The 19838-nt window shown below is 41.2% G+C and overlaps 1 protein-coding gene across 2 annotated transcripts in view; it reads left to right on the top strand.

Annotated features, from left to right (window-relative positions):
* Positions 1–13595: 13595 nt before the first annotated feature.
* TRPC3 (transient receptor potential cation channel subfamily C member 3) overlaps positions 13596–19838 on the top strand; it is a 36852-nt gene continuing 30609 nt past the window's right edge. The window contains exon 1 of one of the 2 annotated variants that reach the window (XM_017825196.1): positions 13596–13633. Coding sequence is in view for 1 of the 2 variants with exons in the window: in XM_017825195.1 (XP_017680684.1) it covers positions 14495–14718 (224 nt within the window). In the remaining variant the exon portion in view is untranslated. Of the gene's footprint in view, positions 13634–14060; positions 14719–19838 lie in introns of those variants that run through there. The other variant, XM_017825195.1, reaches the window with a different exon arrangement.

The raw sequence follows: 19838 nt of genomic DNA, 5'->3' as shown, positions 1-19838 counted from the left end.
CAAGAGTTATCTGGGGGAAAAAAGGAGGCTTAAACATGGATGCCACATCCTTGGCAGTGTCCAAAGCCAGGTTGGATGGGGCTCTGAGCAACCTGGTCTGGTGGAAGGTGTTCCTGCCCATGGCAGGGAGTTGGAACAAGATGATCTTTAAGGTCCCTTCCAACCCAATTCTATGAAAATTACTGTGATTCTGTGAAAAACAATTTTTTTTTACATGTAAAAGCTGTATCACTGTAGTTGGATAATAAAAGTATAATTGTCCATCCAGAGTGAATGTAATTACATATATACCAGCCTATGGAAATAAGTGGATAAGCACTAACAGTGGGAGCTCTTTGTAACAAAGCTGTCCTTGAAGCCTGTGACTCCATAAAACTGTCATATTAAGGTACCATGGCTGCACTCAGGCTAGGTCAAATTAGGTTAGAATGGTTTCAGTGAAAGAATCCATTTTCAAGCTATACATTGTACAATGAAATTAAAAATTAAAATAATAAGGGGAAAGAAGAGGAGGGAAACAAACTAGTGAGAGCCAGGGCCCTGAGTGCACCAAGAGATCAAATTATGGAGTGCTCATTTTGTAAACTAAATTTACTCTTTCGTGGTGAGGGAAAAATCATTTTTAAATATTTAAAGGAACAACTTTCTAACAACATTTTAGCAATAAAGAGATAATTTGCAGAATTCGTGGAATCTGCATTGCTGGGCACGCCTCAGGACAGGCTATACAAATATCTCTGAGAGCCAATACACTTGATCCCAGAGAATGGAATTGATGGCTGGGATTATACTCAGTTCTACATATCTGTGGTTTCTGAGACCTCTGTTATAGCAAAGTAGATCTTCATTTAAATGTGGTAGCCTATAATTACCTATACTCAACCCCTGCTACATAATAATACCTTACACTGGTCACTGAATAGTTTTTTAGGTAAGAAAGCTCAATGCATAATTTATAAGTTGTTTTGTACACTTCTAATGGATGTAAATTAATAAACATTTTCCCCAGCCTGACTAAGAAACTCTCATCACATTTGGCCAACCTATTGACCTCACTGTCTAAAAAGGCAGGAGAGAAAATGCACTTAAAAAGCAGCCAGACTAAGTGGAGTGACCTGTACACGTTCAGTATTTCATAATCTGAAAGACCAGTTGTATTTACTGTTATTGCAATCACAACACAAAGATGTATTCCCAGAAGCATTCTCTAGAATAGAGCACAGTGACTGCTGATACAGCACCAAAATGGCCAATCCAAATTCAGGGCAAAGGAGCTGGGCAATGACCCAAAAATATTTGCCTGAGCTGAGACTTAGCGAATGAGAAACGAACATTTTGGTTGTTTGAGAGCAGCTCTCACCCAGAATGTTTTATTTTCCTTATCTCCAGCCTGTCCTGATTTCAAATGTATGTCAAAGTTATTTTTTATCCTTGAAAATTAATGAAAATTATTTAATTTCTCATGCACAGATAAAGATGTATGCATGTTTTATATCAACTACTATTTTTTGCTTTTTGCCAATGCTTTACTTAAAAGCTCATAAAACTAATGGGTTTGTGCTAATAAAAAGGAAATCCCTTGAGACCTTATATTCCCTGGCTGCACAGAGCTGCACAGATGAGGGCAAGCTTCTCATAAATCCCTTCAACCTGAAAGATGGAGTAAAACTCAGGTTTCACTGTGTTCTGGAAGCCGGGAGGCATTTGCAGGCATCCTTAGCATCCAGGGATGTAACTGTTTGCCTACATGATCCAAAGAAATACCTTCAGAAAACAGCAGGAATCATCACACCAGGAACCTCTTCATGTAACTGTCTTGTCTTGGGTTGTTACCCACAATCTTCCTTGTTATCTCCACTTTCAGGCCTCTCAGAAACAATTTCAGTTTGTGCCCAAGCTGTCATGGGTGTGAAAAGCTACTGCTTTGCATATCATTTTCCACCTCTCCCAAAACCTTGTGACAGGGAAGTTGTTATTTGTGACAGCTTATGCCTTTTCGGTGTCTTCTCTGGCTGCTGCAAAGAGAAGAAATTATCATCATCTCTTTCCAGCTGCCAGCTATGACTACTTTGCAAGGCACTTCCAAGCCTTTCCTGAGGTGGAGGCAGATGATCTGGCCCTCAGCTTGTTATGAGTTTAGATTCTGCTTAACCTTTTGAGTAGTGGCTACACCACAGCAATTATTTATGTTCTTTAAGCTCTTTGAAAAAATAAAGCACTCTGTGAGCATTAAACATCTGTTCATATGGCAACACGACCATTCCCAAGCGAGTACTTGCACAATGTTGAAAGGTCTGAAATGAAAACACTTTTAAGAAGCACAAAATTCAGGTAACATCAGGTCTTCTTTTTGAATTTTGCTCATGGCCTTGCAAAGCAATGCTCAGTTGTCATGTTCACATCACTGCTCACAAGTGGAGCTCTCTGGACAAGTGTGGGATTACCAGGACAGAGGAAGCTGAACCCTGCAAGCTTTGAATAGAAAGCCAGAATAGCTTTTGTACTTGGGACCTTTTCACCTTCTTCCTCATGTCCTCCACTTGTGTTTTCCTTGCATCCTTCTCCCAGGGAAGTGTCCAAATCTGACAGGAGCCAGAACAAATGTTGCAGTAACCCACTTGGCATTTAAATGTCCATTTCCAGCAATGGATTCTAGTGGAGCTGGTGCCTCAAAGTGCTTAACATGCCTGTAATGTGCCTGTGATAATATAGAAAAAGATAAAGCTGGTAAAGCAAATCCTCTATTCTTGTGTTCTGTAGGACTTAGCAAGTGCAAGTCCATTGGCAGTAGCTGTTTGTAATTCACTCCTGAGAGCCTTTCACCTCTTTCTCTCCATGTTTGTAAATTCTTCTCTTCAGTTTCAATAAAAACTTCACCAACTCATTTTGACAACAAACAAACAAACCAAAACCAAACCAGAGTTACCAAATTTAATTGCTCCTCATCAGCAAGGACGTTGTGAAGCTCACAGGCAGTTCAGAGGCTGTCAGACAGAACTGTTCTTTTAAAACCTCTGCATAAGTTTATACATATGTGGCATATATGTGAAAAAAGCATATATATACTTTTTCAAAGAAGGAAAAAAAGGAAAGCAGGGAGGAAATGGGAAGTATTCAAGAGTAATATACACCTTTTAGTTGAAGTTTGTTTCTTCATTTTATCTTGCTAAAAATCAAAAGGTGGTTAGCAATGCCAATCATGTTTTCAGAGAAAAGAAACCAAATGTTTGCTAAGTGAGCTCTGGACCTAAAGAATAGCCTCAGTCTCTCAGTTATGGCTTTATTTCTGTCTCTATTTCAAGGTTTTAAAATGTTGTTTGTTACTAAAAGGACCAAGTTGCAATCGTAAATTGCGTGTTAGCAGTTCTGAATGACCTCTGTTAGTCCAGTTCTGACATCACATAAAATCCATGTTAAAATACAGCAACCTTGGCTCTTCTGTGTTTCCCAAAATTCTGGAATTCCCCCATCTCCGTTTTGTTGCTGACATAAAATATCCCCTGCCCTAGCAATTCCTTTTAGGGCTTCTCCTTTCTGACTCCAAGGCACCACCTGACTTTAGGGACCAAATGTAGGTGGCTAAATTGGAAAGCCCTTGTTACATTCCCTAATGCAGGCCTTTAGAATGACTGTTTGGAAGAGCTGCTCCTTTTCTCCATTGATACATAAAGACACCAGGAAGACTCTTAATTCATTACTTAATTTAGAAGTTAGATAGTGTGATAGCCTCCTTTGCTCCTATTACTGCTCACTGGAGGATGTTCACCCCGGAGTAATTTAATAATTATGAAGTAAACGACTTGGAGGTAGATGGATTTTAAAAGCTCTTTTCCTTTATCACTGTGGAAAGGTTCTACAATAGCTTTCTAGCAAAGGACAAGGGAGAAGCAGGTAAAACACCTAATTACTTTCAAGACAAGTCCCTTTAAACTTAGGGAGAGGGTTTTGTAGCACTAATGGGCAGCCAGGAAACCACAGTAGATGCCCTGCTTTGCCCTTTTCCTAAGGGTGTGGACTTGCCACAAAGAAGGCAGCAGAGAATGATGTAATTCTGAGATACTTATCCACTCCAGCCCTGCTTTTGCCTGTAAAAAAGGTTTAAATGTTTTTTTTGTTTCTTAATTCTGGGTTAATTCTGATAAAAGGTTTGATGGCTGTGGGCTAAGTAGGTTTGTTGCGTTTTACTGGCTGAAAGGGAAGAAAGGCAGAGATCACTGGGTTGTATCTCTGGTTTCCCAAGCCTATTCTCTTCGTTTTACCCAGAGATACTTCTGTCACAAGTCCACCACATTTCTCAGCCACACAAAGTTTTGCACCTTACATTATTATAATATAATAATAATAAATTATATGTTTCATAAATAAATCTGTAAATCAGAGAGCGGGACTAAAAAGTCAAGCTACGTAAAATTAGTAAGTTTTAACGGAAATCGTGCAACTTGTAATTTTTTAATATAGGAAAAGGTCAGAGGAATATATACATTTACTTTTAATCCCAAACCTGTGTTTGGAACAATGCCCTCTGCCAGTCAGTTTTAATAGGAACATAGGATCTGCCGTGCTCCATTAAGCCAACGATCCATCAAGTCCAATATTCTCCACTTTGCTTGGCAAATGCAAGATGCTTCAAAGGAAGGCAAATTGCCCGTCATGCACTTGGCCAATTCTTCACTTTGAATAGTCCACTGTGCAAAAGCCATTCCATTCTTCATGTCAGGTCCTTGTCCCACGTGGTTACAAATGTTAAAGTAATCAAATGGCATGAATGACCCAATGTACCGTTTTAATAACATTTAAGGCTGTGTTTATGCTCTGCTTGGGTCTGTTTCTCTTGAGCTGTCAATTGTTTTTGTGCACAATGCCCCTCACATTCATTCTCATTATGTCTCCTATTTCTCCTTCAATTCAGCAGCCAAATAAATCAATAGTATTCACAAATCCCCACAATTTTGCGTCAGTATTAAAAAATCAGTTATGATTTTAAATGGATGTTAGAGGATATTTCTATTAAGCAGCTACTTGGTGTAACAAACAGCACCCACTGATCAGAGCATTACAGTGGTGCTGAATTTCCTTCATTTGAATCCTACTCTGTTGTTGCACAGGAGGATCTTTTATTTTCTGAGGTGTTTACCAAACCACCTTAGGCTCGTTGGTTAGGCCCACCCTCCCACATCAGGAGTGTCCTGGGCATCAAGAGTATCCAAGTATTTTCTGAGCAATGCACAGAAAATGCCTCAAAAGCCAGACTAGTGGGAGACAACTGGAAAATAAAGGCAGAAGCAGCACTACAGTGACTGGTATGTTTTATATATATATTTATAGTCTAGGATTATATTGTATGTTCTGTGCTGTTGTGCCCTGCACCACGGGAAAGTGGACTCCCTGACATAGGGACTGTATATCTATATAAAAATCAGAAGGAAAAAACTTTTAAAATAAGTACATGAAAAGAGACAAGCAATGGATATTATAAAATGCAGATTTTTCTTTCCTTATCTAGGCTAATTTGGGTAGAGCTTCTGTTTTTCTGCACTGCGTGACAGAGAGTAATAAATATAAGAGGGCAAATAAATATAAGAATAAAATACAAGGAGAGAAAATGTAGAGGAGACAAATGGAAGAAAAAGTTTATGCAGAACACAGAAGAGCTGAGAAGACAAAAGAGAACAATCTCTGACTGAAGGCCAGTAAAATAGTACCTCAAATGCAGCAGGGATTGATCCAAAGTGCCCAGGTAACATTTCTCTTGACACTTCCTTCCCCAGTTTCACAGAGTCCATGGTGGTGACAGGTAACTCTCTGCCAGAGCTTTGCTGCTGAACTGGCTCCAAACGCCTCAGCGAGAGCTTCTGATAGTTGTTGCTCCATTGTGCAGGGATGGCAGCAGAGGGAAGAGAGGAAAGATGGGCCAAGTAAAGGAATATAAGTAGGGAACTTGTATGGGAACAAGCAAGATTTATGTGCACAAAATTTCCTGCTTATTTTTCTTCATGGGATGTAGAGTTAGGTCTAACATCTCAGTTTGTCACATGGATCTTTCAGTTCCTGCAGAAGTCAAGGGCATGCTGGTGCCTTTTATCTGGATTTTATTCCTAGATTCCACAAAACTGGATGCTGATGATTTAATTGGCTCAGCATATCTAACTTAATAGGGCTACAGGGAGACACTGTTCAGGAAAGTGTCTGGCAGACCTTTTAGGATCTAATGAGCTATGTTTTTGTAATTGGGGGGGTGTCACAGGGAAAAAAGGACAAAAATGCTGATGCACTCGTGCTTTCTTCCTTCCCTTCCACCTCAATATCTACACCTCGTTTCTCTGGGGATGTCACCTCTGAAGATGGCCAAAAATAACCTCCAAAGTATTTTCAGTTTTCTCCTGTTTATGTCACTGGTTTGGAACAAGTCAGTGTCTCACTGTTGGCCTTTTCAGAACTTTGCTTGTGTTCTAAATAATTTTCACCCTCCCCTTTTTATAATGCATGTAATTCTGGGGGTGTTTTACCCGGTACAGGGATCTTCCTTACAAAGCGTCAAGAGGAAAGAACAGTTCTTTCAAGCTGCATTTCTGTCCCTCGTGTATGACAGAGACACCCACTTCTATCAGACAGTCACGTGCAGCCAGTCCTTTCCATTTCTGAGTGTTGGACAGAATGGGCAGTGTAACAGAGTCACTCTTGCTAAAAGGTTTGCTGAAATTATACTGAATTATGTCCAGCACTATCTGAATCTGAAAATGCACTGTTCAAAAATGGCCAAAGCTAATAGCCTGGTTTAAAGTGACAGTTAAGCAGTTAAAGGGTTCCCCTTCGATGGTTTATGATGTAATTTCAAAACCAGAAAGTTTAATTGTTTGAGGCTCTCGGAATTTTTTTATCTAATGCCGCAGGTTACTTATTTTTTGATTATAACCTATGTAAAAGGGATGTTATTAATTTGAGTACCCAATTTTGGCCACAGTTTTATTTTTGCAGCTTTTTAAAATGGCTCTGTAGGTCTTTTAACACACTGGTTTTAAACAGAGGATGTATATTTACACATCAGTTTTTAACAAGCCCTTGAATAACCTTCGGAGCTCTTCAAATGAATTCCACACTCACATCAAAGTCCACAATGTGCAGATTCCTAACTTTCCAAAATCTCAACTTGGCAGGCACATATTTCTGTCAACAGCTGTTTCATCTGATAAGGAGACCATTTGTATCACTTTTCCCTTACAGACTAATTTTGATGCTCAGTATTTCAAGTTTTCAGGGCTTATTCTACCTCTTCTTATTAAGATGAATTTTCTTTGTGCTCTCTATTGGTATCAAATCCCTAGGTTAGCTGAACCTAAAAGCAGAGGGGGTGGGATTCCTGGACAAAGATTTCATTGTTGCAGGCAGTTTCCACTCAGCAGCTGTGGCAGTGTAATGAAAAAATATTGAGGGAGATGGAAATACCTCTATTATAGTCATAGAAATGCTTTCTGCATGAAAGACATTTCCCTGTGTCTGTCTGTCATGTTATCACAAAATACTTTACCTTCTGCTGAATAAGCACCTCTGGTCTCATTTTCTGAGCTTTAATGGGAGCTGTAGTTGCTCCTAAAAACCAGGACATGGGTGTTTTAAAAATTAATGCAGCCTATGAGGGTCTCCTGAGATTTACCTTTTCTCCTTAGTTTGTCTGAGGCACCAGTCCAGCTAGATTTGGCTGTGTCCTGAAACCCTGGGAAAATTTCTCCCAGCTTTTCATGGGTTCCTGTTTTTATTAAAAGCCAAATATGAATCTCAAACTTCATGGAAAGCGATTGCAACGTGATTGATGGGATTGACCTGAATTTACCAAAAAAAAAAAAAAAGTGACAATATCCTTAAAGGTTTTCTTTCCTTCTTTTCTTTCCTTAATTTGGACAGTGAAGTGGGAAAGGTGACTTCCACACCTTTGTGTCAGTACCTGGTCATACATGCCAGGGTACCACAGGGAGTGGTGAAAGACAGGACTGCTGAGGTTCTTTACCCTTTCACCTCTACAACCATCTTCCTCCCCAAAACACACATTAATTCAATGGCAGATCTACCTGTTACTGACAACAGCAGAGTTATTCTAATTTTCATGGCAAAAGATACTGTATCTTCAGTATATTTTAAATTGCCTGCAGGGAATAATTCACAACTACTGTCACATCTCCCTTTTTCCACACTTACTCATCTTCCCTCTCAGTTGCTTTGAAGATTGCTACCAGCAAGTGCAACAGAAATAGTGTCTTTCAAAGAAATATTCTGTTTGTTTGGGGGTTTTCCTTTCTTTCTGTTATTGAACACCTCTCAGTTGCTAGAGACATTGGCATTTCCTCACTCCTTTTTCTGAAAAGCTGTTTTTCTTACATACAATGTAAGAAAATTGCAAGGAAAGTATGAAATAATAATTAAAACCCCCCCTACATATAACACACAGAATATGTATATTTAAGATTTAAAATTTAAGTAGGCTCTGAACTATGACAGAATCAGGCAAACTTTCAGTCAAAACCACCAGAAATCCTGGACAAGGGAGCTTTGAATGGCGCAAAGCAGGATGAAGGATTTTGTCCTCCTCAGGGAGCCGTGCTTGTCACTCAGATTTGTTTTTTATACCAGTAAGCTGCTGTTTAAATTTCTTTCTGCTAAGGTGCCACAAGTGAGAATGTGTCTACAAATTAAAATATATTACAGTATAAATTCACAAAACAACATGAAAAATCCACTTGTTTCTGGGTTTAAAACTCACTGTGAATTGTTTTAATTCATCACTTGACCTGTTTGCTTCTTGCTATTATTTTTATTATGTCCTCTTCCCCTATTCTGATCCCCACAGTGACTCAAATCCTGCTCCCCCAATTAAAGAAAGATCAAACTGTGTCCAAAAATACTCAGACTTAATTACTTGCACAGGATGGAAATCATTGATAACTTTCTAAAATAAGAGCTACTCTGCACTCCATACATCCATTGCAACTCTCAAGCTCATTAGCTGAAACACTGGATATTATCCATGCAATAATTTTTGCTATCAACCAGCAAGGGGACAGCAGGGCACGTTGCATTTATCCACCCATATCTGAACCACTGTCAAAAAGAAAACTTACTTGTTAAAGATGGTGTCTTGTGACAATAAATTTATTTATCACATGGTTCCCAGCACTCAGCAATAAGTGAAGGCTCATGTTTACATTTTCAAGGAGTATTGACTGACACAGGAATATGGAAACCAAGTGAAGGAAGAAAATCCAGCCTTATATATAAGTGATAAGCAAATCTTATAAAAGTATAATTTTTAAAGGTTATGAGCTACATACAATCCCCAGGGCAACGCAGAGATAAGGGAATGGATTCTGTAGTCCCTTCCCTAGCAGCAGTTTTGTTAGCTTCTCATTTCTACTGGTATGAGTGAAAAGAAAGGAATAAGACTTAATTGGAATAGGCTCAGGATCCTGCGGATTCGCTCAGATGTTCACAGAGACATTGGGTTTGTCTAAAGACATACCTGGCTTGCCTTAGGGAAAAAAAAAAAGAGTTAAGAGATGCAAATATGTAAATGTACATACAGGTGCCACTTAATGCCAAAAAGAAAGAGGACTAAGTCCATTTTGTCTGGTAGATATTTTGCAGACCTTTGAAAATGTGGCTGTCTATCTAGTGGCTTCATTGGCAGGAGACTTCAGTAGCCTTTTAATACCATAAAGCAGACCACATAATACAAGTGCAGCACACAGCTCTGAGGGCCTGCTTTGCAGTAGGTGATTTTGTACCCACTCACTTCACATGGGCCTGAATGGCTGCACAGTGTGCCTGGAATTACAGGCTCCAGTCTCAGGAATGTGTCTTTTCATCTCATTTTAAAGCCTTAAACCATAAATATTAGTTCTGAGGCTGAGATCTGCTTACAGAGCACTGACATCACATCACTCCTTCTTTTTTCTTCACGCTGATTAACCTGTTTAGACTTTCATAGAAGTCCTTGATGTAGGAGCTAAATGTCCTTGAAAACACTGGGTTCTTGGCAAGTAGGCAAATTCCCAGTATGAGGCAAAGAAGGCCAATTTTGCTTTCATTACACTGTTGCTATTCCCACCAACTTCCCAATTTTTATGAAAGTAGTGCACACACACTTAGAGAAGGGTTCAATGTACTGCACGACCTGGATTCTATTTCTAGCATTACCAGGAGTGTCTTTTTGCTTCTCTTCACCCATCACTTCAAGCAAATAAAAACCAGTTTTGTTTCTTGAGGGAAGATACTCTTACTGTTTTGTTGGGGTTTTTTTAATAAAGCAGGAAAATAATAATTTGGCATCCAAGACATACAAAGTTGTTCTGCAAGGGAAATTGTTACTAGAAGTTTCTTGGATCTTGCTCATTCTTAATTCTAAATCACTTAGCTTCAACAGAAGGTCTTAGTGTTGACAACCCAATTTTCAACAAGGAGGTTAGATTTATTTTCAAATTAACAGTGTTAATGTAGCTCTCAGAGAAGGAAAACCCCAGGGCACAATTCACTGAGATATTTTTTTCCCCATCACTTTTCCCAGCCTTACTGAAGTGCATATCCACTCTTTTAGGTGCTTCATAGACCTGGAAGGCCTTACTGCTGTGCTAGTTCAGTCTGAGAATCTGAATATATTTCCTGATATTTTATTATACTGAATGCCAGCTGTGCTATTTGTTTTCATATTTCAGATCTTTACTTCGTTCATTCTGAGTGCTGAAAGAAAAATGGGAGAGAGAAATACAGAACTCATGTTTTTGACAATATTTCAAGGAAATTTGTTGCTGGGGGTTCTTAAGAGGGACTTTATTTCAGTTTAGAAAAGCAATTTTTTGATCACTCCCTTCCAGCTGAAGAATATTGCCAATAGCAATTTTAAAATCTGAATTGTATAATTCTCATAATTTTGAGGAGGACAGAAAAATATTGCCAGAGAGTAGTTGATCCATATAAACAAAACCCTATTCCACTCTAATTCCATGCTGTCTTGGTCAAGTCAGTCTGGTGAAAAAAAAAAAAAAGAGGATTTGTATTCTTACTGCAATTCCAATTCAAACATAGGACAGTTATGACATTAAATCCATGTTCTAAAAGACAGAGAGTATGATGAACAATCTAGCACCTTCAGTAATATAATACCATATGTTTCACTGTTTGCTGTAAGTCTTTTGGGCTTTTCTGTTCAGCGTCTGTCCTCAAAGTGGTACTCCTTTCATTATTTTACTCCTGTCTAAGCAACTTCCAGGAAGCAGTTTTCAAAATTAAAATGACATCACTTCCAAACCCTGTAAAGTCAAGTCAGCTTTCACAAAATGTACCAGATTGGCAGCCTTTGTGAAGTCTTCACCCACCTGAATCAACAGCCAGCACAAGATTGCCTGCATCGCTCTGCTTGCTATTTCCAATCCACTCATCCTTTCTCTCTCTCTTTCTGCAGCTGAGATATGTTGACATCTACCTGATACTTTGATTACACTAGATATTTTTGAGAAGAATCATGATTTGGAGCATTGGCATGTTAGAAATTGGCATTAGCAATGATTTTTAAACTCTTACTGTCAGGTAAGGCAGTGATGGCTGATGTTTGATCTCATAAAGATTCTCCAATCCCTGTTCCCATACTGTGTTTTGGTAGCAGCCTGATACTACAAACTGGAGTGAATTTTCTAGACACCATTTTACAGTGACTGAGACTGTTACCCTGCCCATTTCATCTAGAAATATGAAATAGTCTAAGACTGTAACCGCACACAGCTCATTTGAGATTTGTAATGGATTGTTTTGTTGCCATCCTGGCTGTTTTTCAGGTCGGATCTCCAGAAAATTTCTCCACTATTATTTTGCTGTAGAGTTCAAATGCAAACAAGTGCTGGCCAAAATTGACCTCTGGTAATTTCCTGCAAGTAAAGCAGGAAGAGCAGGATGAAGGAATATATACGACGACTTAATAAGGTTTTTTGCCACTGTCTCACAGGGCATTCTCAGAAGTAAAATACAGAAACAGTTTAGGTGAATATTCTGTGGCATGAAATATAGACTGTAATGTATAGCATTGTAATTACTTAGGGATATATCATCATTTTACCCCTTGAAATGGAGGGATGTGTCATGAAGGCTTCTGGAAGGGTGACTTCCAAGTCAAGTGTTATCAGTGACACTTGGACAACAGAATAGATAGCGGACATTACCTTTCCTTGTAGAAACAGCAAACTAATCTCTACTTACACAGTACTCAAATTATGAAAAACACAGCCCACAGAACACATAAGTCAAACTATTGATGGGAAGCATGGTGGAAAAAGCAAAAACATAAATTTCTTAAAACAAAGAACCAATATTAAACCCCTTTTCTGTCTGCTTCCGAAAAGAAAATAAATCTTGATATGTGGAACCCTTGCTCTGAGCATACATTTGGGAAGCAAGAGCATTTCTCATCGACTTTCATCTGCACTTCTGTGTTCTGTTCTCAAGGGAAATTCTCAAGGCAATTGGAAGTCCATTCCTGTAGCCCACTGCAATAACAGGGGATTTTTTTTTTAAAAAAAGATATGGGCACTATCATAAGACCCTGGAAGAATGCAAGGTTTGATGCAGATTGCTCCATGGCTTTGCTCTGAAATGTATAACACCGACAGTGTGTATAATTAGGTTAGGCACCTAGACTGTCCTAAATGAATAACCCCAAGCACTTCAAAGTTACAGTAGCTACACAATATATTAGTTTCTTAGAGAGCAAAATTTGCTCTATTATGTACATAATTCCACTCAAAGGCCTCAAAGGGCTTTTGCATGTGACAAAAGACATAAAAGGCCACTTCCCCAAGCAGTTCAAGATGCAAATTAATTAAACTGACAACAACAAAACCCAGTTCTTTCTTCAAAGCTGTAGCTGAGCTAATTATCTCCATGAAACTCTTGTTTGGCTTTTCCTGTGTCTCACGAGGACAACTTTCATACACAGGGAAACAACAAAGATAAAACCATGGATGATACTGATAGCAGTGTGAACTAATGAGTTATTATTTAATTATGCTAAGAGACTTGATGATGCTCGCAGGTGAGAATTCCATCTAAGCAGCCATATGTGGATTTAAAGTCCACTTTGAAGCTATTGGAAAACTCATCTAGATATCAATTTCAGCAGGACTTGAATACAGAATTTGAATCCGGATTGATGCAAATTTATACTGATAGTCACATAATGCTGCAAAAAAGTTTAAAGCAAGAGGAAAATGGCATCTCAGTAGTGCATAGACAAAGAAATATCTTTATTATATATAGTTAGACACATGTGGTCTGTGTGTACGTACTATTCTGGATGCTCTGGGAATAAAAACACACATGCTCCGTCTTGATTTTAACAGGGTTGCAGTCTTGTCACAGAATAATTTTCCCCGTGGCATAACACACCAAAACCCCCTCATAAGAAGAGAAAAGGTAATACATCTCTGTACAGCAGGAATCTTTGTGACTGGTATCTATAGAGCATAATTAGCTCTGATTACATGCCATGGGTGTCTCAGCATCCTCCCACTGTTTTCCAGCTTGGCACCACGCAAATCAGTCAAGTCTAAGGCAGAGACATCTGGAACACCTTGGGAACATTGGCTCGCTTTTACCCTCGGTAAGTCAGTCAAAAGTATCTCTTTTTACCTGAAAATTTCAACTTCACTGTTTCCACCCTGGGGCTGAGTATTTCTCTAAGTAACGACCGAGCTTTGTGAGGGTTTGATCGGGCTGGGCACAGCTTTCGGGCCATTTTAATAAAAATTACCTTGCTGCCGGCAGCCCACCGCCTCACGTTGTTACCGGAGCCGAGCAGCCCCGGCCCCCTCAGGATTCGGTGCCGGCTTTGCAGGGACTCTCCGACAGCGAGAACATCCTGAGGGCTCCCTCAGCACATCAGCAGTGCCGACACCTGGAGCCCAGGCGTGGCGGGAAAAGGATGTACCTCAGGTGGGCGGGAAGGCGGGGGCGGCTGAGGGACATTTGTAGCGGTCCCGGGATAACGCGCCTCCCCCTCACGCCCCCCGAGCCGTGATGGAGGTGGGGTGGGGGCGTCCCCTCCTCTCCGGAGCGCCCGCTGCGGGAGGCGGCCGTGCCGTCCCCGGCCCCGCTGCCTCCGTGACGATGCTGTCCTAGCGAGGGATGATGACAGGGAGAGGAGGAGCGGGGCAGAGCCGCCGCCGCCGGGAGCCCTGTGTCTCGCTCGCCTCCCCGGCACTTCCCGGCTCCCGCTGCCGGGCTGCGCATCGCGCCGCCTTCCCGACGGGCGGCGGGAGCACAGGGCGGAGAGGCGGCCGCGGCTTTGTGGCGAGGAGTTTGTCCTCTCCAGGTGCTCTGTCCCCCACCGGGCAGGGCTTGCCTCCTTCTCCTCCTCCTCCTCTTTCTCCCGCCTCCTTCCCCGCCGCACACGCCGCAGGACGAGGCCGGCCGGGAGCGGGAGCAGCCGCCGCCAGCACCGCCGCCTGAGGAGACCCTGACCATGTCGAGCAAGAGCAGGAAGAGCAAGGAGCAGGGGAGAGTGACCTTCCCCCCGCAGCAGGAGGAGGAGGAGGAGGGGGCAGAGGAAGAGGAGCAGCAGCGCCGGCGCCGCGGCTGGAGAGGCGTCAATGGGGGGCCGGAGCCCCCTCCGCCACCCCAAAGGGCTGTCAAAACCCTCCGAGAGCCCTACGGCTACTACCCGCCCCCCCCTTTTGCCAGCACCATGTAAGTGGGGCCCGGGGGGGGGGTGTTCGGAGGGTGCCGGCCGGCAACTTCCCCGGAGCGGCCGCGGGGATGCGGCTCCCGGGAAGTTGCGGCGCTCGGGGCCGGGAGGCGCCGCCGGCCCCGCGGTCCGGGAGAGGGGCTGGACCGCGCCGTCCGACCGCCGGGACACCGGGAAAAGTGCCCTCGGGGCATCGCCCGCTCCTTGCCTGCCCTCGGCGCCCCTCCCCAGCCCCCGGGCTTTGCCTTGCCCCGTGCTCCGGAGCACAAGAGATTCCATCTCTGTCTTTTCTCCCTTTGCCCCCCCCCCTCCCCTGGATACAAGTGTAGCCGCCGAGAAATTGCCTGATTATTGGTTCAGCTGAGGTCTAGGGAACCCATTGCACCCTTTTGTACTCGCGGTGCTAATGCATCCCTTTCAGATCTGTGTATTTGTTGCAAGTCTATGCTGTGGTAAAGACAGATTCCCCACGGAAATCTAGGACACCTGTACAGAAAATCCTTGGTTCTTGGGATGCATCTTATCCTGTTTTATCCTGTTTGATGTGCTCTTCCAAAATTTAAGTTCATTTTCTAAGATGCAGTCATATATATATATATATATACATATAAAGATCTTGACCATGACTAGATTTACTGCAAGACAAGTATATTCAGTTTTACTAGTAGGAATGTTAACTTTCTTTTCCTTGATTTGTAAATGTAGGTTGTCCATAAATTATTCACTTATTTTTATAGCATGCTGCAGTTTAGATAGATATACCTCTGAGGATTACTTGAGTATTTTATGCTTTCAGGACAATATTTAGTTTTTAATTAAATACTTTAATTACCAGATAGCAAACACGCTGAGTTTTAAGATAAGATATTCAGCATTTATAGAAGAAGCCTTAATTAAAATCACCCTAGAGACAACTGTAAAGTACAGAAATAATTAGGGTAATGCATACAATAGGATAATCACAAATAAAAGTGATTTTTACCATCCCAATGCAGAAATTCTTCACGAGTACCCTGTGCCCAGCAATCTGGACTTCAAGTGAATTGACCTTTCGCGTGTCTTTACCTGTCAGAAAGTTAGTTGTGCTTGAGTTGCTTGTCTAGGCTCCCTTATAGTTGATGGAATGGGAGAGGAAATAGCAGTGGGAAAGGCAGCATAGTCATTTGTCTTCTTTCTTGAGGTGCCTGTCTTTATCCACCATAAAAAGAGCCTGGAGGATTAGTTTAGACTTGGACACTTTATTTTTAGACAGTTGAAGCTAGCTGAGATGAATTATAAGGTATGAGTCCTAAACTCCTGGATCCCCAGTGTCCTTCTAGAATAGTTGGCACGTTCCTTTCTTTAAGAAATGGGTATTATGCCACCAAGGGATCAAACTGGAATTCACTTCACACAGCTGTAGGTATTTGAGCCTGGAGCAAGGTCCATCTCTTGGAATTGCTTCCTGGTGTATAATTCTTGTGGTCCTGTCCTGGGAGTCTGTTAGAGCAGTGCTTCAGATGGACTGGCAAAAGGGCTGACATTGATTTATGGAGTAGGAGTCTACTGAACTATTGGGGCACAGAGGTAAAGACCCAGAACTAACATTTTCCCTGTTCTGTGCCCGTGGTCATCCTCAGTATGGCACTGGGAGTTTTCTCCTGGGGTAACATTTTGTGTTTGGTGCTAATGCCTAAAATCAGAGGGTATGCTAATGAAATAAAGATGAGTTTATTTCTGAGTATCAATTTGCTCACAATGCACTCATATTGACACAGGTAAAGCTTTAGTGTACACAAAGCCAGCGTGAGAATCCTTATCTGGAAGAATTTGTAGTCTAAATATTCAGTACAAGGTGTGAGGGGAAAGAGGCAGGAAGATGTGAAGTAGTTTGCACAAGCAGACAGACTTAGTTGGTGTTTGAAATGTCTTCTTTCTGGAAGCTGCAACCTGTGCAAGGTACCCGTCAGTGTACAACTGGCTCCCTCCTGTGCCAAATATTGCTGGAAAAAAGTAATTAACCTCAGATTCCCACCAAGATTGCAGACTGGATGTAATACTTGTTTCCTTGTTTCACGAGGTACTATATGTCCCAGTGGGAAAAAAGTGGATGAAAACTGTAAATTAAATGTTCTAGGCATTAGATGCCTGATTTTCTGAGTATCTGAATTATATTCTGAGTATCTCTGAAAATCACAGCAGAGTTTTGTGACTGGAACAACAGAACACAAATAAAGGACTGAGTTCCAAAGAAGCTTTAAAATTCTTTGTTGCTGCAGCCCTGTTAACTTGGTTCTTTCCTGGTGAGATATTTTCCTTGCTCTGTGTGTACATAGATGCCCTCCTGTCATCAAGATCTAGTCCTCTTTTCCCACAGGAATTCAGATGGATGGTATTTTCCCTTGAGGAGTTAGTGAAGAGTAATGGTAGGAAAAAGCTCTGCATAGTTTGTGGGGCGGGAGGGGATGGAACAAACTAAGTGTGTGTACACCTCCTCCTGATATCTCACTGTATTTTGTTCCATTTGTTTTTTGACTAATTCTTTCCATTTTGGAGCCAGAACTTCTGTGAGCTGACACGAGGGCATTTTGGATGATGGATTGTGTCGTTTCAGACCAGTGGGAGAGTATAGACCTAAGTCAGATCTTGCAGCTGGCCTGATTTATGTTCTGCTGTTAGCTCAGTTCACCTCCCTCTTCTGGAAAGCCCAGGCAGTAGTTCACAGAAGGGAGAAGGAACCTCTCATTTAATGCATTTGGATTTGCTGCAGGGACTCCCAAATTGTGTGGAACAAGTGCAGGCTTCCATGCAAACAAGAGATGAAGGTGACACCGTTTTTACTGGTGAAGAAACAAATTTAACCAGCGGCCTCTTCTGGCACATGGCTGTAGCAGAGCTTGGAGGGATGGGAAAGCCTTTGTTTGGGAGAGGGAATGAGGATGGGGGATTACCCCTCCAACACTACCTGTGGCCCTGCACCGAGCAAGGAGCTGCTTCCTCACATGGAACTGCACAGTCTTTTCTTGGGATAGCAACAAGACTTTTGAAGTTGCTTAGTTTAAGCGATCTCAGATGTCACGAGCTACAATGCTGCTCTTATGTATGTGCATGTCTGAGCACTCACTTTTTAAGGTAATTATCATCTTTAATTTTAAAACTGGGGCCTTAGAGGTTACTTTTAGCAGACCAAGACTCACAATCCTCATCTCCTTTGTGGCTGAGTCTGGTGGTGTTGCTTTTAAGTGCCGTGGGCATGATGGGCTTATCTGATCTTTCTGTAATCACTGGACTGCATTTCCTTTTCAGAGATAGAGTAGCATCAGGATCACTAATGTACTGTAGTTCAGCAGTGGGGTAAACTGCTTGTAAATTGTTGATGCCATCTTTTATTGCATTTAATAGTTCAGGGAGAATAACAGCCTGTTCTTCAGCACAAATGTTAGAAAATTGCTCTATGGATCTGGGAAGGCCCAGAATGAAACCACCTGTTTTTCCAGCTACTCTCCTTTTCTTTTAGAATTACTTATGTGGTTTGCAGTGTTCAAAGAATAGACTTAGAAACAAGATTATAAATCTTTTGGATTGCTGTAGATGAGATAATGAGCAGGATAAGGAGTAAGGAACTCTTGTGTCATTTATTTGTCCCACTTTTCTGTTCTGCTGCAGTTCTAGAAGTTTGAACATGAAAAGGGGTAGGCAGGGAACAGAGAAGGATTCTGTCATTGAAACAGCCCATGGAAGAAGCAGAGGGATCATCAGGCTTTCTCCAGCCTCTTGCAGTTGCTGTGTTGCTCAAATACCTTGCCCTGTATGTAGGCAATGATATGATGCAATGTAAGTTCATAGTAAATGTGATTTGTTCAAAGCACAAGAGGCGAGGGGGCATTGCTTGTTTAGCGGAAAATTCTTTAAAGTAGTTTTTTATTTCCCGTACGAAGGTCACACGTTTTAGATGAAAATGTTTAAGGTAAACGGAAATATGTTATAATGTAGGATAGTTCTTTGTGTCTTATTTACCTGGTATGCAATGAACCAGTTGGTTGTTCAGAGTGTACGTAATGTTGCTCTGTCTGAGAGCTTGTGACACTGCTCACTCGGTAAAGGTCTTGAAAGGTGATATGATCCTTTAGGAAATAAATCCAGGTAAAACATGTCCAGATGTGGTGAAACAGGTCAGTTAACATGACTGATCTCCGATTCCATCCTTCCTTATCTCTACTGAATAATTAAAATAGAATAGCTGGGCATTTTTCTTACTTGGTGTTTTCGTGGGGTTTTTGCCATGCATCCTACAGATTTTTTTTTTTTTTTTGTGCGTTCTTTCAACTATTTGAAACAGTTGGAAGAGAAGCATCATGATTTCCATCTTTCCTTCCTTCCTTTAATGTCACTTGTCAGCTCTTTACAGAGACAGGGTTGACAATCTGAACTTAAAAGGCTTTGGAAATAGAACACGAGTAATTAATGCACACTTAGTTCTATTTTAATCATATTTTTAAGCCAGTCTAATGATATTTAGAGACACAACTTGAGATTTTGTTGGTTTGTTTATTTCAGTTGGCAAATATTACACATAAAATTCTCTGATAATGATTAAACACTTAAAGTTTTAAGTATCTTCTTAATGCTTTGAGATAGCTTAAAAATATTAGATGATGAAGAGGAAAGCAGAAAATGGAATAGGAGACCTTGTACCTGATGCTTCTCGCATACAGTACTCTGACCAGAGCTGTGCTGGCTTTGAAGTCTTTGAATTTGCTGAGGGAAAAGTGGAAGAAGAGAGGAGAGAGATGTGGATGAACCTAAAAGCCTTCTGGCTGTGTGGTGCTGTACAAGATTTTTTGCTTTTTATTTTTTTTGGGGGGGAAGGATGTCTTGGCAATATTTTAGTCATTGAAATGCCAAGCAACGTTCATCTTGATTTTGAGAAGATATTGCAGTCACTTCAAATATATCATTTCTGTCACAAGATTTATAGTTAAGGATATCTTCCTTATTGGGAAGATGCTCTGATACAACAGTTTTGAAAGGATATAGCTCTCTTTATGGAAGTCAGATGAATCACCTCAGTCTGACAGTGGGTTTTGAAAGAAAGATAGATAAAATGAAAATAAATGTCATATTTCAAAATATGCTGAAAAAT

This window comes from Lepidothrix coronata, unplaced genomic scaffold (genome assembly GCF_001604755.1).
Source record: "Lepidothrix coronata isolate B3197 unplaced genomic scaffold, Lepidothrix_coronata-1.0 Scaffold116, whole genome shotgun sequence".
In the NCBI taxonomy this organism is placed as follows: domain Eukaryota; kingdom Metazoa; phylum Chordata; class Aves; order Passeriformes; family Pipridae; genus Lepidothrix; species Lepidothrix coronata.
Note: the sequence above shows the minus strand (reverse complement) of the source record. Positions and strands in the feature narration are given on the sequence as shown.